General features: G+C 47.1%; 2 protein-coding genes across 3 annotated transcripts in view; one reads left to right on the forward strand and one right to left on the reverse strand.

The window, feature by feature from the left end:
* The window catches only part of LOC139566646 (catenin alpha-2), a 756,349-nt gene that overhangs the window by 231,917 nt on the left and 506,421 nt on the right, over positions 1 to 18,011 (reverse strand). The gene's annotated exons all lie outside the window — the stretch shown is intronic.
* Positions 4,754 to 8,483, forward strand: LOC139566707 (leucine-rich repeat transmembrane neuronal protein 1-like). The gene has a single exon (XM_071387959.1). The coding sequence runs from the start codon at positions 6,166 to 6,168 to the stop codon at positions 7,747 to 7,749; it is 1,584 nt and encodes a 527-aa protein (XP_071244060.1). The 5' UTR covers positions 4,754 to 6,165; the 3' UTR covers positions 7,750 to 8,483.

The following is an 18,011-nucleotide window of genomic DNA, read 5'->3' on the forward strand; positions in this document are numbered from 1 at the left end:
TGTTACCAAATGCAGATTTTTCTTGATATAGTTTGGTTTGACTCTTTTCCGTTCAATGGACAAGGAAATAAAAGCTAGGATATATCAATGCAAAGAGCTTAATCATAGTGCGTGAATCGCAGCGTCGGCAATCCCCCATGACATATGGGAACCGTACTCTCACCATGCCATGGTCATTGCACTTCTGTTCATTAAAAGAAAAAAGGAAGAAAAAAATGGACATAAAATGTTTAGACCAACTGCCATTTTAAGCATAAGTTGCTGGTCGGTTTGGTCCCTAAAAACAGAAGCATCCATAGCAGGGTAGTGTAGGGTAATGCTGCCATATATAGTGCATTCGGGAAGTTATTAAATAAATTATTATTATTTACATGTAATACATTGCTTTCCCCTCAACAATCTACACACAATACCCCATAATGACAAAGCAAAAACAGATTTTTAGAATTTTTTGCAAATGTATACAAAATAAAAACGGAAATATTACATTTACTTAAGTATTCAGACCCTTTACTCAGTATTTTGTTGAAGGGGAAAGGGGGATAGTTGTACCACCTAGTCAGTGGGACAACTGAATGCCTTCAACTGAAATGTGTCTTCCGCATTTAACCCAACCCCTCTGAATCAGAGAGCTGCGGGGGGCTGTCTTAATCGACATCCACGTCTTCAGCGCCCGGGGAACAGTGGGTTAACCGCCTTGCTCAGGGGCAGAATGACAGATTTTGACCTTGTCAGCTCGGGGATTCGATCCAGCAACCTTTCAGTTACTGGCCCAACGCTCTCTGCACCTGTAACGTGTACGCTGGGAGTCTGGAAGCAAGTGCAGGGAGTGCAAATGTAATAATAAATAGAACATAGTACAAAACATGAAAAGCGTACAGACATGAAAAATAAAAAGAGTCAATGACATCTGGGGAAAGAACCAAAGGGAGTGACATATATAGCGGAGGTAATCAGGAAGGTGATGGAATCCAGGTGAGTGTCCTGAGGCGCAGGTGCGCATAACTATAGTGGCAGAGAGGAGGAGCGGGAGTAGACGTGACAGTACCCCCTCCCTGACACGTGGCTCCAGCCGCAGGACGCCGACCAGGGGGACGGTCCGAGGACCAGCAGCGGGCCGAAAGCTTCTGCTGAGGCACGGGAACCTGTAGAGCCAGCTGAGGCGCGGGAACCTGTAGAGCCAGGTGAGGCATGGGAGCCCGACGAGCCGGTTGAGGCATGGGACCCAGATGAGCCGGCTAAGGCATGGGAGCCTGACGAGCCGGCTGAGGCATGGGAGCCCGGCGAGCCGGTTGAGGCATGGGACCCAGACGAGCCGGCTAAGGCATGGGAGCCTGACGAGCCGGCTGAGGCATGGGAGCCCGGCGAGCCGGTTGAGGCATGGGACCCAGACGAGCCGGCTAAGGCATGGGAGCCTGACGAGCCGGCTGAGGCATGGGAGCTCGACGAGCAGGCTGAGGCATGGGATCCCAACAAGCCAGCTGAGGCATGGAAGCCTGACAAGCCAACTGAGGCTTGAGAACCTGTCGAGCCAAGCGAGGCTTGAGAACCTGTCGAGCCAGCTGAGGCATGGAAGCTTTGCGAGCCAACCAAGGCTTGAGAACCTGTCGAGCCAACCGAGGCTTGAGAACCTGTCGAGCCAACCGAGGCTTGAGAACCTGTCGAGCCAGCTGAGGCATGGAAACCTGTCGAGCCAGCTGAGGCATCCCCGGCAGCTTTGGAACTGGAAGCCTGATGAGCCAACAGAGATTTGAGAACCTGTCAAGCCAGCTGAGACATGGACGCCTGACGAGCCAGCTGACGCTTCCACGGTTGCTTCGGCAGCCGCCCTTGGATGTGACATCACCAGTAAAAAAAAAAATCCCTGTTACTTCCCTTTGGTGAGGCGTTATTCTGTAACGTGTACGCTGGAAGTCTGGAAGAAAGTACAGGGAGTGCAAATGTAATAATAAATAGAACATAGTACAAAACAAGAAACACAAAAAGCATAGACATGAAACAGAAACAGAGTCAATAACACCTGGGGAAAGAACCAAAGGGAGTGACATATGTAGGGGAGGCAATCAGGAAGGTGATGGAGTACAGGTGAGTGTCATGAGGCGCAGGTGCACGTAACGATGGTGGCAGGTGTGCGTAATGATAACACAACTAGCGACAACGAGGGCCAGAGAGGAGGAGCGGGAGTAGATGTGACAGCACCTTTGGTAGATATTACAGCCTTGAGTCTTCTTGGGTATGACACTACAAGCTTGGCACACCTGTATTTGGGGAGTTTCTCCCTTTCCTTTCGGCAGATCTTCTCAAGCTCTGTCAGGTTGGATGGGGAGCGATGCTGCACAGCTACTTTCAGGTCTCTCAAGAGAAGTTTGATTGGATTCCAGTCCGGACTCTGGCTGGGCCACTCAAGGACATTCAGAGACTTGTCCCGAAGCCACTCCTGCGTTTTCTTGGCTGTGTGCTTAGGATCGTTGTCCTGTTAAGGTTATTGTTCAGACGAGTCAGGACCCCAGTCGGAGGTTTTCATTAAGGACCTCTCTGTACTTTGCTCTGTTCATCTTTGCCTCGATCCTGACTAGTCTTCCAGTCCCTGCCGCTGACAATCATCCCCACAGCATGATGCTGCCACAACCATGCTCATCATAGGGATGGTGCCAGGTTTCCTCCAGACGTGAGGCTTGGCATTCGGCCAAAGAGTTCAATCTTGGTACCATCAGACCAGATAATCTTGTTTCTCATGGACTGAGAGTCTTTTGGTGCCGTTTGGAAAACTCAAAGCGTGCTGTCATCTGGCCACTCTACCATAAAGGCCTGATTGGTGGAGTGCTGCAGAGATGGTTGTCCTATCTCCACAGAGGAACTCAAGAGCTCTGTCAGAGTGACCAACGGGTTCTTGGTTAGCTCCCTGACCAAGGCCCTTCTCCCACGATTGCTCAGTTTGGCCAGCTATAGGAAGAGTCTTGGTCGTTCCAAACATATTCCATTTAAGAAGGATGAAAGCCACTGTTGTCTTGTGGTCCTTCAATGCTGCAGAAATGTTTTGGTGCCCTCCACCAGATCTGTGCCTCAACACAATTCTGTCTCTGAGCTCTACTGACAATTCCTTCAACCTCATGGCTTGGTTTTTGCTCTGACATGCACTGTGAACTGTGGGACCTTATATAGACAAGTGTGTGCCTTTCCAAATCATGTCCAATCAATTGAATTTACCCCAGGTGGACTCCAATCAAGTTGTAGAAACATCTCAAGGATGATCAATGGAAACAGGATGTACATGAGCTCAATTTCGAGTCTCATAGCTAAGGGTCTGAATACTTAAGTAAGGTATTTCTGTTTTTTACTTTTAATACATTTGCAAAAAATTCGACAAACCTGTTTTCGCTTCATCATTATGGGGTATTGTGTATAGATTTCTGAGGATTTTGTTTATTTAATCCATTTTAGAATAAGGCTGTAAAGTAACAAAATGTGAAAAAATCAAAGGGTCTGAATACTTTCCAAAGGCACTGTACACCATATTGAGATGAGGCCCAATAAAGTGTACAGCTGAGTAATTGACCATTAAATGTGTCAATAAGTGTGTATAATCACGGCATACAATTATTATTATGACATCTGTATTGTTATGTAATTATGCAGCATCAGCCCCATCGGTTCAGCCAAGAGTTTGGAACATTTCATCAGCTGGAGGGATAGAACGCATATAGAACACCCTTTCAATCATTAGTGGAATATTAGTCTGCAATAATGAGGGAGACTGGATTCTACAAGAAGAGAAGAAGCAGATATTGTAGATGGCTTGTTTCAATTCATTACAGGGAGGGAGGGTGAGAGTGAGAGTGAGAGTGAGAGAGAGAGAGAGAGAGAGAGAGAGAGAGAGAGAGAGAGAGAGAGAGAGAGAGAGAGAGAGAGAGAGAGAGAGATTCTGTGCTGAGAGAGAGAGAGAGAGAGAGAGAGAGAGAGAGAGAGAGAGAGAGAGAGAGAGAGATTCTGTGCTGAGAGAGAGAGAGATTCTGTGCTGAGAGAGAGAGAGAGAGAGAGAGAGAGAGAGAGAGAGAGAGAGAGAGAGAGGAGAGAGAGAGAGAGAGAGAGAGAGAGAGAGAGATTCTGTGCTGAGAGAGAGAGAGGGAGAGAGAGAGATTCTGTGCTGAGAGAGAGAGAGAGAGGGAGAGAGAGAGGGAGAGGGAGAGAGAGAGAGAGAGAGAGAGAGAGAGAGAGAGAGAGAGAGAGAGAGAGAGAGAGAGAGAGAGAGAGAGGGAGAGAGAGATTCTGTGCTGAGAGAGAGAGAGAGAGAGAGAGAGAGAGAGAGAGAGAGAGAGAGAGAGAGAGAGAGAGAGAGAGAGAGAGAGAGAGAGAGAGAGAGAGAGAGAGAGAGAGAGAGAGAGAGAAAGAGAGAGAGATTCTGTGCTGAGAGAGAGAGAGAGAAGAGAAAGAGAGAGAGAAGAGAGAGAGATAAGAGAGAGAGAAAGAAGAGAGAGAAGAGAGAGAGAGAAGAGAGAGAGGAGAGAGAGAGAGAGAGAAGGAGAGAGATAGAAGGAGAGGAGAGAGAAGGAGAGAAGGAGAGAGAGAGAGAGAGAGAGAGAAGAGAGAGAGAATAGAGAGATTCTGTGCTTCAATAAAGCCCCAGTTTTAAGCCCGGCCCCTTTTGAATATGGAAACGTTTCAAACACTGAAAAAAAATGAGCGAGAGAGTGAGAGAGAAAGAGAGATATAGAGGAAGGCAGAGGGGAGAGAGAGAGAGAGAGTGAGTGAACGAACAAGCCAGAGAGAGAGAGTGTGGGGCCAGTCTGAATTGTGAGAGGCTTACGACACTCAGTGAACAGACGGTGCCTCTGCATGCTCTGCCAGTACACTAGTCTGCTGCAAGCGAGGGATCGAAGTGAAGAGTGCTCTGCCTCTCCTCTCCATCTCCGTCACACACCGCCTCTGCCTCCCTACTAGCAGCCTCCTCAGCCGTCCAGCCTCAACCAGCAAATTCCCTCCAGCCGACAAGGGAAAAACACCACTAACAACTCGAGTGGATATGAACAGAACCCAAAAGACAGGAGGACGCAGGAGTCAAGGGGCTTTTCACCGGAGATAAGGGAGGATCTGAAAGAAGGATACTAAAAAGAAAGTGACAAAATCTAAAGGGGGAACAGAGAAAGAGAGAGAGAGAGAGAGAGAGAGAGAGAGAGAGAGAGAGAGAGAGAAAGAGAGAGAGAGAGAGAGAGAGAGAAAAGAGAAGGCGAGAGACCCTGGCATTACCCATCGTTATTCTTCCAATACATTTTTTCTGAAGCGCGCCGGTCGGTCACTGAAATAATAATGACAGAGCTGACTGGATTTAAGCCGTGCAGGTCAGTGATCACTTCAAGTGACAGACGGTAATTTGCGTTGACAGATCGGCCACCAGTCTTTATCGAGAGGGGGTAAGAAGAAGAAAAGGAGTTTTGAGTCATTTTTTCCTCTCCTTTCTTGGTTGGCTTGGTTTTCCTCCGGATCATCGCAGTAGCAGTGACTGCAGAGGAGCAGGAGGGCGAGAGAGCGAGAGAGAGCGAGGAGCCACGGCACTCATGCATGCAGCCGAGCAGGGAACTTGCACTTCCTAACAAGCATCCACTTGGATTCCTTGGGTCTTTTCTGGCTTCTTTCACTCGAGGAGAACCAAGACATTGTAAGCCTGCCAGGATCTGGTGTCCTGGCTGAAAAGGACGAGGGGGGGTGGCAAATTTGTACCACACTGGGGTCCTTTTTTAGATTCGTACATAATTAGTGCGGGCACAAAGGGAGTCGCTGAATAGGGGTTGTCCGTCTCTGGATAGGGGTGAGTAGGATTCCTTTCATATGCGATCGCTCGACGAAGAAAGCATTTTTTACCCCCCTCTGCTCGCCTCTTGCCCCCTGATATCTAACATGAGCAAAGTGACTTGCCCTTTATCCCTCTACCCTGTTCTTTTCTTTCCCCCCCCCACACTGGATTCCTCCTCCTTTCTATAAGTAAATACCTTGGGAAAAAAACACACGCACAACACAATTCACTACAAGGAAAGGAATACAAAAAAAATACAAGAGCTGGTTTCCTGCCAGGGAGAGTTTACAAATTACGATGTGAACCATGACAGAATAAAACCGGTACGATTCCAATGGACATTTTCTCTGCGGATCTATCCAAGGATTTTCAGGCTGATGGATTTCCTTCTAATTGGTTTGTACCTAAAGTGGCCCCTGAGGAAGCCCCCTGGGTTGAAACTGTTGCTGTGGTGCTCGCTGGGCATCATGCTCAAAATGGTCCCCTCGGTGGAGGGCGTCTGCCCACGGCTATGCCGCTGCGACAGCAAGCTGCTCTACTGCGAGGGGCTCAATCTCACCGACGTTCCGCGCAACCTGAGCAGCGCCCTGGGCCTGTCCATGCGCGAGAACAACCTGACGGAGTTGCGCGAGGGCCACTTCGCTGGCCTGTCGCAGCTCACCTGGCTCTACTTGGATCATAACAACATCGACGTGGTGGAGGAGGGCACCTTCGACAGGCTGCGCCGAGTCAAGGAACTCGACCTGAGCACCAACCATATCGAGAGCCTGCCCAATGGCACCTTCAGGCCCCTCCCCAACCTACGCATCCTGGACCTATCGTACAACAGGCTGCAGGCGCTGGAACCCGACCTGTTCCACGGCCTGAGGAAGCTAACCAATTTGCATTTGCGCTACAACGCCCTCAAGTTTGTCCCAGTGAGGATCTTCCAGGACTGCCGGAGCATGCAGTTCCTGGACCTGGGCTACAACCAGCTGCAGAGCCTGGCGCGGAACTCCTTCGCTGGGCTCTTCAAGCTCACCGAGCTGCACCTGGAGCACAATGAGCTGGTCAAAGTCAACCTGGCCCACTTCCCCCGCCTCATCTCACTGCGCACGCTCTACATGCGCAACAACCGAGCTACCGTTGTGGTCAGCACCCTGGACTGGACCTGGCCCTTCCTGGAGAAGATCGACCTGTCGGCAAATGAGATCGCATACATCGAGCCGCACGTCTTCGAGAGCGTGCCCAACCTCAAGGCCCTCATGCTGGACGCCAACCGGCTGACGGCCGTGGAGCAGCGCATCCTGGATTCGTGGTCGTCCCTGGGCAGCATCACTTTGGCAGGCAACGAGTGGGAATGCAGCCACAACGTGTGTGCCCTGGCCCAGTGGCTGAGCGCCTTCCGGGGCCAGCGGGACAGCCAGCTGCTGTGCTCAAGCCCGGATGTGGCGCAGGGCGAGGACGTACTGGACGCAGTCTACGCCTTCCAGCTGTGCGAGGACGGCGGCGACCAGTCCACCACAACCATGAGCTGGTACCCAGGCTACACCGCCAAGGACCAGGCCTGGGGCGGCCCCACGGCCAATCCCTACGATCCGCCAGCAGCCGAGGGCGGCGCAGTCGTCACCAATTCCTTCACGGTGACCGTGGCTAACCTCGACGACATAGAGAGCACCATGCAGATCCACAAGGTGGTGACAGGCACCATGGCGCTCATCTTCTCCTTCCTCATTGTGGTGCTGATGCTCTACGTGACCTGGAAGTGTTTCCCGGCGGGCGTGCGGCAGGTGCGCCAGTGCTTCAGCAGCCATCGGCGCAAGCAGAAGCAGAAGCAGAGCATGCAGCAGATGGCCACCATGTCCACGCCGGAGTACTACGTCGACTACAAGCCCAACCACATCGAGGGGGCCCTGGTCATCATCAACGAGTATGGCTCCTGCACCTGCCAGCAGCAACCATCCCGGGAGTGCGAGGTCTGACCCGGCCCTTTGTGAGTGTATGGATATGTCTGTGTTTACGTGTATATGGATAATATTGACTACCACAGAGACCCTTTTTGGATATATGGGATATATTGGGTGGGTTGGGGTTGTATAAATGAGGATTGAACCAGGGATCCTGCTATGGACACTATTTACACTGCGTTGCACTGTGCTGCTCGCCCCCCCCCCCCCCCCTACTGTGGAGGAGAAGGGTGGAGGACTGACTGAGACCGTGGATTTATTGCTGTGGATCTGAAGGGCCTCTATGGACAGTATGGAGACCAGACTCTATTTTGCCTGTTGACTTGACAAACAGAATCACCAGAGATGGAATATTATGTTGACTTTATACAGAATCACCAGAGAGGATTACTATGTTTGTAGGCACCAACGGATTCTTCTTCTTCTCTCCACCAGGAGTGGATATTATTTCTTAATTCAGGATATTCTGCTATTGTCTAAAGACCAACTGGGGACACACTGGCCAGCCATAAACACACCATTTTTAATTGTGGTAAATACAACGAAAACACGACAACAACGGAAAAAAATACAAAAAAAGATTGCAAAGTTGGATTATAAAAATAAAAAAAATACGATTATAAATTCAGTGTAAAATATGTTTAAAACGCAAAGAGTGGGAAAAAAAAGATGCAAGATGCTATCGTATTCCTTTTGTAAACTACGAAAAAATACCATGTTTAAATAAATGAATTGCTATTCACAGTAAAGCCCGTGTGTTGTAAGGAACCTTTGGGAGAGGGGTGGATTATGAAAAGAGATGCAGTGCTCGCGTTGGTGGTAGGAAGAGAGAGAGCATTTGTCTGGCGTGCCTACTGCAGTATCTCTAGTTGGGTAAAAAGACAAGGAGCCAGAGGGATAGCCTAGCCGTACTTCATTTCAAATGTTAAACACTCTCCAATCTGAATATCAGATATTTTCTTGATCCCTCATTCCTGATTTGTGAGTGTGGGGGGGGGTATTCAATGTGCTGGCTCGCTATAGATGTTGTGGTTGCTTCCCCCGGATTCCCCCACCTTCCCACTTCTCCTCCCCTCTCCTCTATCCTTTCTAGATGAAGTTGATCTGACCCTTTCTAATCAGGTGGCGTATTTTCACATCACATTCGTATGTCGTCTAAAACATTCACACAGAAGACACGGGCGGAAGGCAGAGAGGGACCATGATCGTCTGAGAGATCTAAAAAAGCTCAGCCTTGCCTTTTCCTTCGCTGGTGCTTTTGGCTGTCATGCTAGAGCTTTGCCATCCGTCCACCGGCGAGGGGACACATCAAAAGGAGGAGGAAAATGCCTATTCAAATCAAAACGAATTCTAAAATAGGAGCTAGATGAAGAATTGAATACGTGGGCTTTTATCCTTCTTAAAAGACACACCAGTAACACATGACACGACACATGCCCGGGCCGATGGATTTCCTGACTATGTTCTGCGTGTAATGTTGAAACATTTGTTCTTTCAATACAAGGCTATTTTGGGTATATTTCTCTCTCTGGTTGTTCCTCATTGTGTGAGTGAGAGATGCGTCGACAGAGGGTTTGGTCTCTTGCACCAGTCGACAATTGACATGTAGGTGCTGCTAGGGGGAGAGAATTGAGTGATAGCTAAGGAAAGGAGTGATTGCGGAGGCCGCAGAAAGAAGGTGTAGGCTGCTCTCTAGTGTCCTAACATCAGCAGGAAAGGAGGGAGGGAGGGAGGGTGAGGGAGGAAAATACACTAGACTCAGAGCTTCTGCACAGTGTCACAGTATGATTGCATGCGTACGTGTGGTGTGTGTACATGCGAGTGTGTGCGATTGTATATTGCTGTGTGTGTGACTGAAATCAGTAAATACAGCCTACTGTGTCTGTGTGTTTCTATATTTCTATGATTGTGCACATGCTGTTACTGTAACTAAAGAGACAGAGACAGAGAGAGTAGGTCTGAAGTGTAAGCCTGTGTGTGTGTGTGTGTGTGTGTGTGTGTGTGTGTGTGTGTGTGTGTGTGTGTGTGTGTGTGTGTGTGTGTGTGTGTGTGTGTGTGTGTGTGTGTGTGTGTGTGTGTGTGTGTGTGTGTGGGGGGGGTTATTATATCCTCGTGGGCACCTAAAATCCCCAAAAGTCAGCATAGTAAAACAAGGACAATTCTCTCTTGTGGGGACATTTCCCACGTGCCCATAAGGACAAAGGCGGGGTTAGGTTTAAGGTTACAATTAGGGTTAGGGTTAGAGTGTGTGTGTGTGTGTGTGTGTGTGTGTGTGTGTGTGTGTGTGTGTGTGTGTGTGTGTGTGTGTGTGTGTGTGTGTGTGTGTGTGTGTGTAGGAGTAGTACACTGTGTCCAGCGGTCTCTAGGCTGACCTGTGTTCCTAGACAGAATGCTGCAGCAGCATCAACATCTGGTCTCAACATCAGGTTAGGAGCTAGGGTTAGATTTAGGGTTAAGGTTAGATTTAGGGTTAGATTTAGGGTTAGATTTAGGGTTAGGAGCTAGGGTTAGATTTAGGGTTAGATTTAGGGTTAGGAGCTAGGGTTAGATTTAGGGTTAAGGTTAGATTTAGGGTTAGATTTAGGGTTAGATTTAGGGTTAGATTTAGGGTTAAGGTTAGATTTAGGGTTAGATTTAGGGTTAGATTTAGGGTTAGGAGCTAGGGTTAGATTTAGGGTTAGGAGCTAGGGTTAGGAGCTAGGGTTAGATTTAGGGTTAGGAGCTAGGGTTAGATTTAGGGTTAGGAGCTAGGGTTAGATTTAGGGTTAGGGTTAGATTTAAGGTTAGGAGCTATGGTTAGATTTAAGGTTAGGAGCTAGGGTTAGATTTAGGGTTAGGAGCTAGGGTTAGATTTAGGGTTAGGGTTAAAGTTAGATTTAGGGTTAGGGTTAAGGTTAGATTTAGGGTTAGGGTTAAGGTTAGATTTAGGGTTAGGAGCTAGGATTAGATTTAGGGTTAGGGTTAAGGTTAGATTTAGGGTTAGGGTTAAGGTTAGATTTAGGGTTAGGAGCTAGGGTTAGATTTAGGGTTAGGGAAAATAGGATTTTGAATGGGTCTGAATTTTGTCCCCCCACAATGTTAGTTATGCAAGACTGTGTGTGTGTGTGTGTACGTCCTACTCCACATATATTTGTACAGAGGCAAAAATAGGCAGATCAATCCATTTGTGTGTGTGTGTGTGTGTGTGTGTGTGTGTGTGTGTGTGTGTGTGTGTGTGTGTGTGTGTGTGTGTGTGTGTGTGTGTGTGTGTGTGTGTGTGTGTGTGTGTGTGTGTGTGTGTGTGTGTGTGTGTGTGTGTGTGTAAATGGCTCAACTGGGTGTAGAGTATGTGTGTAATGGGGGTGTGTTGTGTGTTTGAGTGATGTTGCAGAGTTACAGTACCATGACACAAACAAATAGAATAATATGCAAGCAATTACTTAACATACTGTATCGACCTGGAGGTCAAATCATTTCATCATTCAACATGAAATCAAATAATCACTGCATTTCAACCACCTGCCTCGACGCAAACAGCGAACAGACACATTCAAACAAACCAATGACATATTGTATGTAACACTGTCGATGTATATTATGCATATTGTGATACCTTCAATTTCATATAAACGTATAGTTGCTCGTGCTTTATGAGGGGTACAAAGCTGGGATATTATCAAATGCTAACTAGAAAGGTTATCAGACTTTTTCCCTTCAGCCTTTTGTAAAGGCTGTACAAGCCTCTACTATTGTACTAAAGCCTGAACTATAGCCTGTATACAGATGTAGGATCTTCATTTGAGCAGCAAAATAATCCTGCAGCAACAGGAAATGTGAATTATTACGTGGATTAAAATTAATCGACATTTTGTAGGGGTTGATCCATTTTTCAAAAGGAAAAACACAGTCAGAAAGTGGCCATTTTTAAAACCTCAAATCCACTACAAGTTTTACATTTCCCGCAACGGGGTGATCCAATTAAGATACTACATCTTTAGGCCACGTGGGTGAATGGTTGCAGTTAAACCATATCATGCCCACTAAACTCTTGTGTGTACGGCGCCATGCGTAAACTGTACAACCTAAATCTATTCTGATATCTATCATACGAGGCGTTTCACAGAGTGGAACACGAGACCAGGAGAAAAACCAAAATAGCAACAAGGCGAGAGAGCAACAACTCAACTGAAATGTGCAGTCATTTTTGTTGTTGCGTGGAGCCGCTCAAGAGAACAACAACAACAAGCGGCGACGACAACTGCGGAATTTGCCATTTCAGATTCATGATCTACTTCGTATTCATGATATCTCCCGACCGGGCGGCGCACTTTTGAAATCCAAAATGGCCATGAATCATAACTAGGCATGACATCTGTATGCTAAGTAGGCTAGCCACCGACCGATACAGCCGAGCAGAGCAGGGCAGAGAGACACATCATAGTGAGATATGCGATATACTGATAGTCATTTGCTTATTATTTTATTCTCTTACGTTCTGTCTTATTCATTTTCTTTCCTGGTAGCCCCTCAAATCATGCAAACTGCTGGGCCTATATTTAGGCTGTGTTGTCCTGATTTATTTGTATAAATATTCAATGATGCCTTGACACACAGGCTACTGATGGCACCTCCATTTTGTTTCAGTATTTTTAACACGCGATGGGTGGATAGGAGGGAGGCAGGGACAGGGAAGGGGGTCTGCATATTTGAAAGGGTTGTCCTTAAGACTCCAGGATGCACCCACAGGCCTCTCCCCCCCTCTCTCTATCCCTCCCTCTTTCTCTCTTTCTCTCTACCTCTATTTGACACTGTGGGGAGGACCGAAAACCTGCAGGTGTTTGTTGACCGTCTCAGACAAGGGGTCATCGCCCCAACACGGCATATCAGCTCTCCTATAACCTCCCATTATTAACAACCTGATTGATGACACTTAGCAAAATCGATACTAACACAGATGACTGGCTTACCAAATGGACTCGCTTCCATGATCACCTGATGATCCACTGATTACCGATTACATACTCATACTACCGTACCTTCAGGCTCTGATCAGGCCCTACACCCAAACAAGGGCACTGCGTTCATCCACCTCTGGCCTGCTCGCCTCCCTACCTCTGAGGAAGTACAGTTCCCGCTCAGCCCAGTCAAAACTGTTCGCTGCTCTGGCACCCCAATGGTGGAACAAACTCCCTCACGACGCCAGGTCAGCGGAGTCAATCACCACCTTCCGGAGACACCTGAAACCCCACCTCTTTAAGGAATACCTAGGATAGGATAAAGTAATCCTTCTAACCCCCCCCCCCCTTAAAAGAGTTAGATGCACTATTGTAAAGTGGTTGTTCCACTGGATATCATAAGGTGAATGCACCAATTTGTAAGTCGCTCTGGATAAGAGCGTCTGCTAAATGACTTAAATGTAAATGTAAAATACTCTTCGACATTTTTCTACATGCTCATGCTACAGCTATTGACCGTCTATGGGAGGGCGAGGAGAAAATAATAATGTTTTATTTATATGGCCCTGCATTATTGATATGGCAGCTAATTAGCAATGGTGATGGAGGAGAATAGAGAGAAAGGGGCGGACTGGCCGCGATTCTGCTCACGTCGTATCTGGGGTTGGGGGGGGGGGGGTTTCGGAGGGGGATAAAGTTTGATATTGCGTCTGTTTGAAATGGAAATTGTGCGAGGAAGCGTGACAATGGTTTCTGTACGTCGGAGAGCACAGCTGTGTTTAAAAGCAGGAGGAGAGAGGATGGGTGTGTGATGATTGGGTAATGCACTTGTTAACAGGTTTTGAATCTCCTGTCTCCAAGCTATGCGTGTGTGTGTGTGTGTGTGTGTGTGTGTGTGTGTGTGTGTGTGTGTGTGTGTGTGTGTGTGTGTGTGTGTGTGTGTGTGTGTGTGTGTGTGTGTGTGTGCGTGCGTGCGTGCGTGCGTGCGTGCGTGCGTGCGTGCGTGCGTGCGTGCGTGCGTGCGTGCGTGCGTGCGTGCGTGCGTGCATACAAGAAAGAGATCAAGCCATTACGTATGTGAATGACAAAGACTGTGTTCGAGAACAAGATGTGTTGGAACAAAATGTTACCGAAACTAAAAGAGAGGATGTTGGAATGACATGAAGAAAAGAGGAACACATACACACACCCACATAGGGTACGACAGACTGCAGGATATTACGATGTGTGAACAGGGATGGCACGAGCCAACTTTAAAGGTCACCCCCACACCTCTCAGAGTAGACAGAGAGACCCAGCAGAGCTCAACCCACAGCACAGTACAGCACAGCTAACAGCTAACAGCTAGCGTAGATCATGTTAAACACAGCACGGCTGTCACAACCCATCCGGATAACAAAATACCCATACATCACATGACATATCTGGCTAACACATGTAACACAGACACACACCAACACCTTAAACGACAAGGTCATGTAAATGTCATAGACAACCCATCTGACAAACACAGTGCAACTCCTTAAACGACAGGGTCATGTAAATGTCATAGACAACCCATCTGACAAACACAGTGCAACTCCTTAAACGACAGGGTCATGTAAATGTCATAGACAACCCATCTGACAAACACAGTGCAACTCCTTAAACGACAGGGTCATGTAAATGTCATAGACAACCCATCTGACAAACACAGTGCAACTCCTTAAACGACAGGGTCATGTAAATGTCATAGACAACCCATCTGACAAACACAGTGCAACTCCTTAAACGACAGGGTCATGTAAATGTCATAGACAACCCATCTGACAAACACAGTGCAACTCCTTCAACGACAGGGTCATGTAAATGTCATAGACAACCCATCTGACAAACACGGCGCAACTCCTTCAACGACAGGGTCATGTAAATGTCATAGACAACCCATCTGACAAACACAGTGCAACGCCTTGAACGACAGGGTCATGTAAATGTCATAGACAACCCATCTGACAAACACGGCGCAACTGCTTAAACGGCAGGGTCATTCAGTACAGTACAGGAGCCATAGACATCTGGTAACCCAAACCCCAACCAACAGGGTCACGTCATAGGCCATGTGTGGCTCATTGTCTATAATGTGGCCTACTTCCTGTGGAACATCTGTCGTGTTTTAACGGGTGATTTTGCAGCAAAGCAAATGTCCCCCTGAGAGACAATAATGTGTTCCACTACTTTAACTACTCTGGTAGGAACGATACGCAGGAGTATAATGACGGTCGGGGGGGGGTCATAAATTTTGGCTCCAAACCAGAGAAATATAATCTTCCTATTAAGACGCTCCACATTTCCGCCTGTCCACACATTGTGGTATAATTGACCTGAATGGAGGTGCCCACTCTAATCATTCTAATTCGATGGTCCAAACACCACTGACACACTGATGTGTGACCAGTCAGTCAGGTCAGCGGCAGTCTTACGCAATTGTTTACATTGCGGGTTCAATCGACGTCAAGAGTGAGGGATTACACGGAAATCGTCATTGGCTGCGTCGTAAAGGTGAGTGGTTCCGTGACATTCACAGAGGCAGACGCGGTGCGCTCGAAGCCAATCACCTTTCCTCCGGGAAATGGTTTACGTCATGTGATTGGGAGAGGGTAGTGGTTAGGGGAAGTATTTGTGTGTGCATCTGTCTGTGCGTGTAAAGTCCATGGTAATAATGTTAAACGAATTAAACCTAACGTTCTGTGCACCGGGGTTTCGACCAGGTGCCCACTGTTTTTTTCATCGGGGCCCTGCCATGCATAATAAACGCCTCACACCCACTCATAACCGGATAGGTGGCAAAATCACGAAGTGGCGGCGGTGCGCGGCGGTGCGCGGCGGGGCCGCTGACGATTTACGATGACAACAGCGCGTGGGCCTGCGCTGAGTCCATACTTCATTTTAAATGGTTTATCAGGATCGATATTGGAATGATCATCATTGATTCTCACAGTGCTCTCATACACTCCTCGTTGTCTTTCTCGTTGCCACATTCTATTCCACTCCATTGTATTCTATTCCACTCCATTATATTCTCTAGCCACTAACTAACGTTGTACAGATGTAGGATCTTAACTTGAGCCAGTTTGCTATAACAGTGACATAATCCCGCAGCAACAGGAAATGTGAATTATTATGTGGATTAATTGTCATTTTTTGTAGGGGTTGATACATTTTTCATTACGGCAAATCAAGTCTGACATTTTTAAGTAGAAATGACAAACTTTAGAGGCCTTTTTAAACCTTGAATACACTACAAGTTTTCGTGTGTACACTACATGGGGCGGTTGTGTGAGTGTAGGCTAGCTACGACATGCAGCACTGCTCTGTTTTCATCATATAGACTGATTTAGACAGTGGGAGAGAGCCAGAAAGGCAATGTGTGTACGTGTATGTGTGTGTGTGTGTATGACAACATAACCACTACACTTCATGTGGACACTGTGTGTATGCTATTGTTAACATCCGGTGATGCATAAAACGTGATGATAGAATAGCTGGGTCAGAGCCAGTGAGCTAAAACATGGCAACAGCTGGGCCTGATTCTGTAGGGGTCTACAGTCCACGGAGTCCCTTATAAACTGGGATTACAATATATACTGTATTATCAGATATGGAGCAGAGAGCAAGAGAGCTATTATGACAAGTGTTTCGATCATAGAGAGAGAGAGATATTATCTCTATGGTTCAGCTGGAGTACTATAAGCTCTGTCCGGGGGTTGCCCGGAAGCTTCATGTTGGATCCATACTCCATACAGATGGACGTGGATATGATAGAATGAGGTCAAGCGGAGTTCAAATCCTGTTGTTTTGATGTAGGCTGTTTTAAGATATCCCTTCCCTGGACAGAGTAAAACAACACGTGCATTCTGTCATGTTGTGCATTGAGGTTGAATTCAGACAGCTTATTTTTTATTTGTATTTTTTTTTCAACATAGGGTTAAACAGTAATTGTGTTAAACATGTGTTTGTCAAATGTTAAGCTTCACTTCAGTGTCTTGTCCGTGTTGAATATTTCAAGATGAGAGCGACTGGTAGAAGTGGTAAATCAGCCCCCCAAAAGGCACAAAACCGGTGCATACTAGCACCAGATTGATCGATAATGGTCATGTACTGTACAGCCTACACATATTGTAGAGAAACACAATTATGCATGCGTGTATACAGTACACACATAGGAAGGCATGCAGGTACTCATGCAGGCAGGTAGGCAGGCACGCACACAGACGCGCAGGCACACACAGTACTTTTTGCAACAGCAAATCAGCTCCAAGTGATTTTAAAGTATTCCCCATGCATAATGGAGAGATACTCTATATGCGATCAAGTACAAATGTAAGCAAGGTTTGAAATTATAATTTTTTTGTCAAATCTGTATCTGTTTGGGCTTCTTGCGGTCAACTTTGCAGTCTACAAATTATTTGTAATTATATTCCGGTCGCCTGACCATCTGCTCCAGAAAACAATCGTCCCGCGGCTGAATTTAGTTGTTGACCCCTGCAGTACTGCAAACACACGACTGCAATCGACCCACAATCTTAAACCACACAAAAACCACAAGAAATGCCATCTGTGGCTCCTTTCAGCAAATCTAGTCAATTCAGGGGGGGGTCAAATCTAGTCAACCACGGCAGACCAGTCACGGCCCGTCAACCCCCCTATGACGTCACACTTGAGCCCTTAGACCAAAACTCTATTGTTGGGGGACACAGTCTGAAAGCCTGTTGGGTACTCGGACACATTTGCCGACGATCTGCACAACAAGAAACAACGGGCGGTGCCAAAACCACCAGCGTGTGAGAATCAGCGACCCACGAAACTGTGAAGAAGGCTGACGGGGACTCGGGGTGGTGCGGGGCCAGCGTGACTAAGGGAGCCCGTCCACGTTTTGTTTTCGAGCGTCTTCTTCACAAAACACCATACATGTTTCACAACAGTCCATCATAGATACTGAATGAATGAATGAATGAATGCATGCATGCATGCATGAATGAATGAATGAATGAATGAATGAATGAATGAATGAATGAATGAATGAATGAATGAATGAATGAATGAATGAAGGAGGCCCGGGTTCTTTTGACAATATACTGTTTGTTCATTCCAGAATGATAAGGAGTGTAAAGTGTGCAGGCTGAGAATGGCAAAGGTAAAAACAAGAGTACATGTTCAGAATGGTTTTAGGCACAAATGGTGCCGGAAACCAAGGAGTATCACCTTATATGCAAATATATCACCACACATGCAAAAAATGGAAAGCCATAGGGAACATTGTTACTGTAAACATGACCAATAAGATCATTCTAAAGTTACACCTAT

The sequence above is a fragment of the Salvelinus alpinus genome, chromosome 39, assembly GCF_045679555.1.
Source record: "Salvelinus alpinus chromosome 39, SLU_Salpinus.1, whole genome shotgun sequence".
NCBI classification, from domain to species: Eukaryota; Metazoa; Chordata; class Actinopteri; order Salmoniformes; family Salmonidae; genus Salvelinus; species Salvelinus alpinus.

Coding starts and splice junctions, on each gene's coding strand:
- LOC139566707 (XM_071387959.1), top strand. CDS start 6,166: ATGGATTTCCTTCTAATTGGTTTGTACCTAAAGTGGCCCCTGAGGAAG.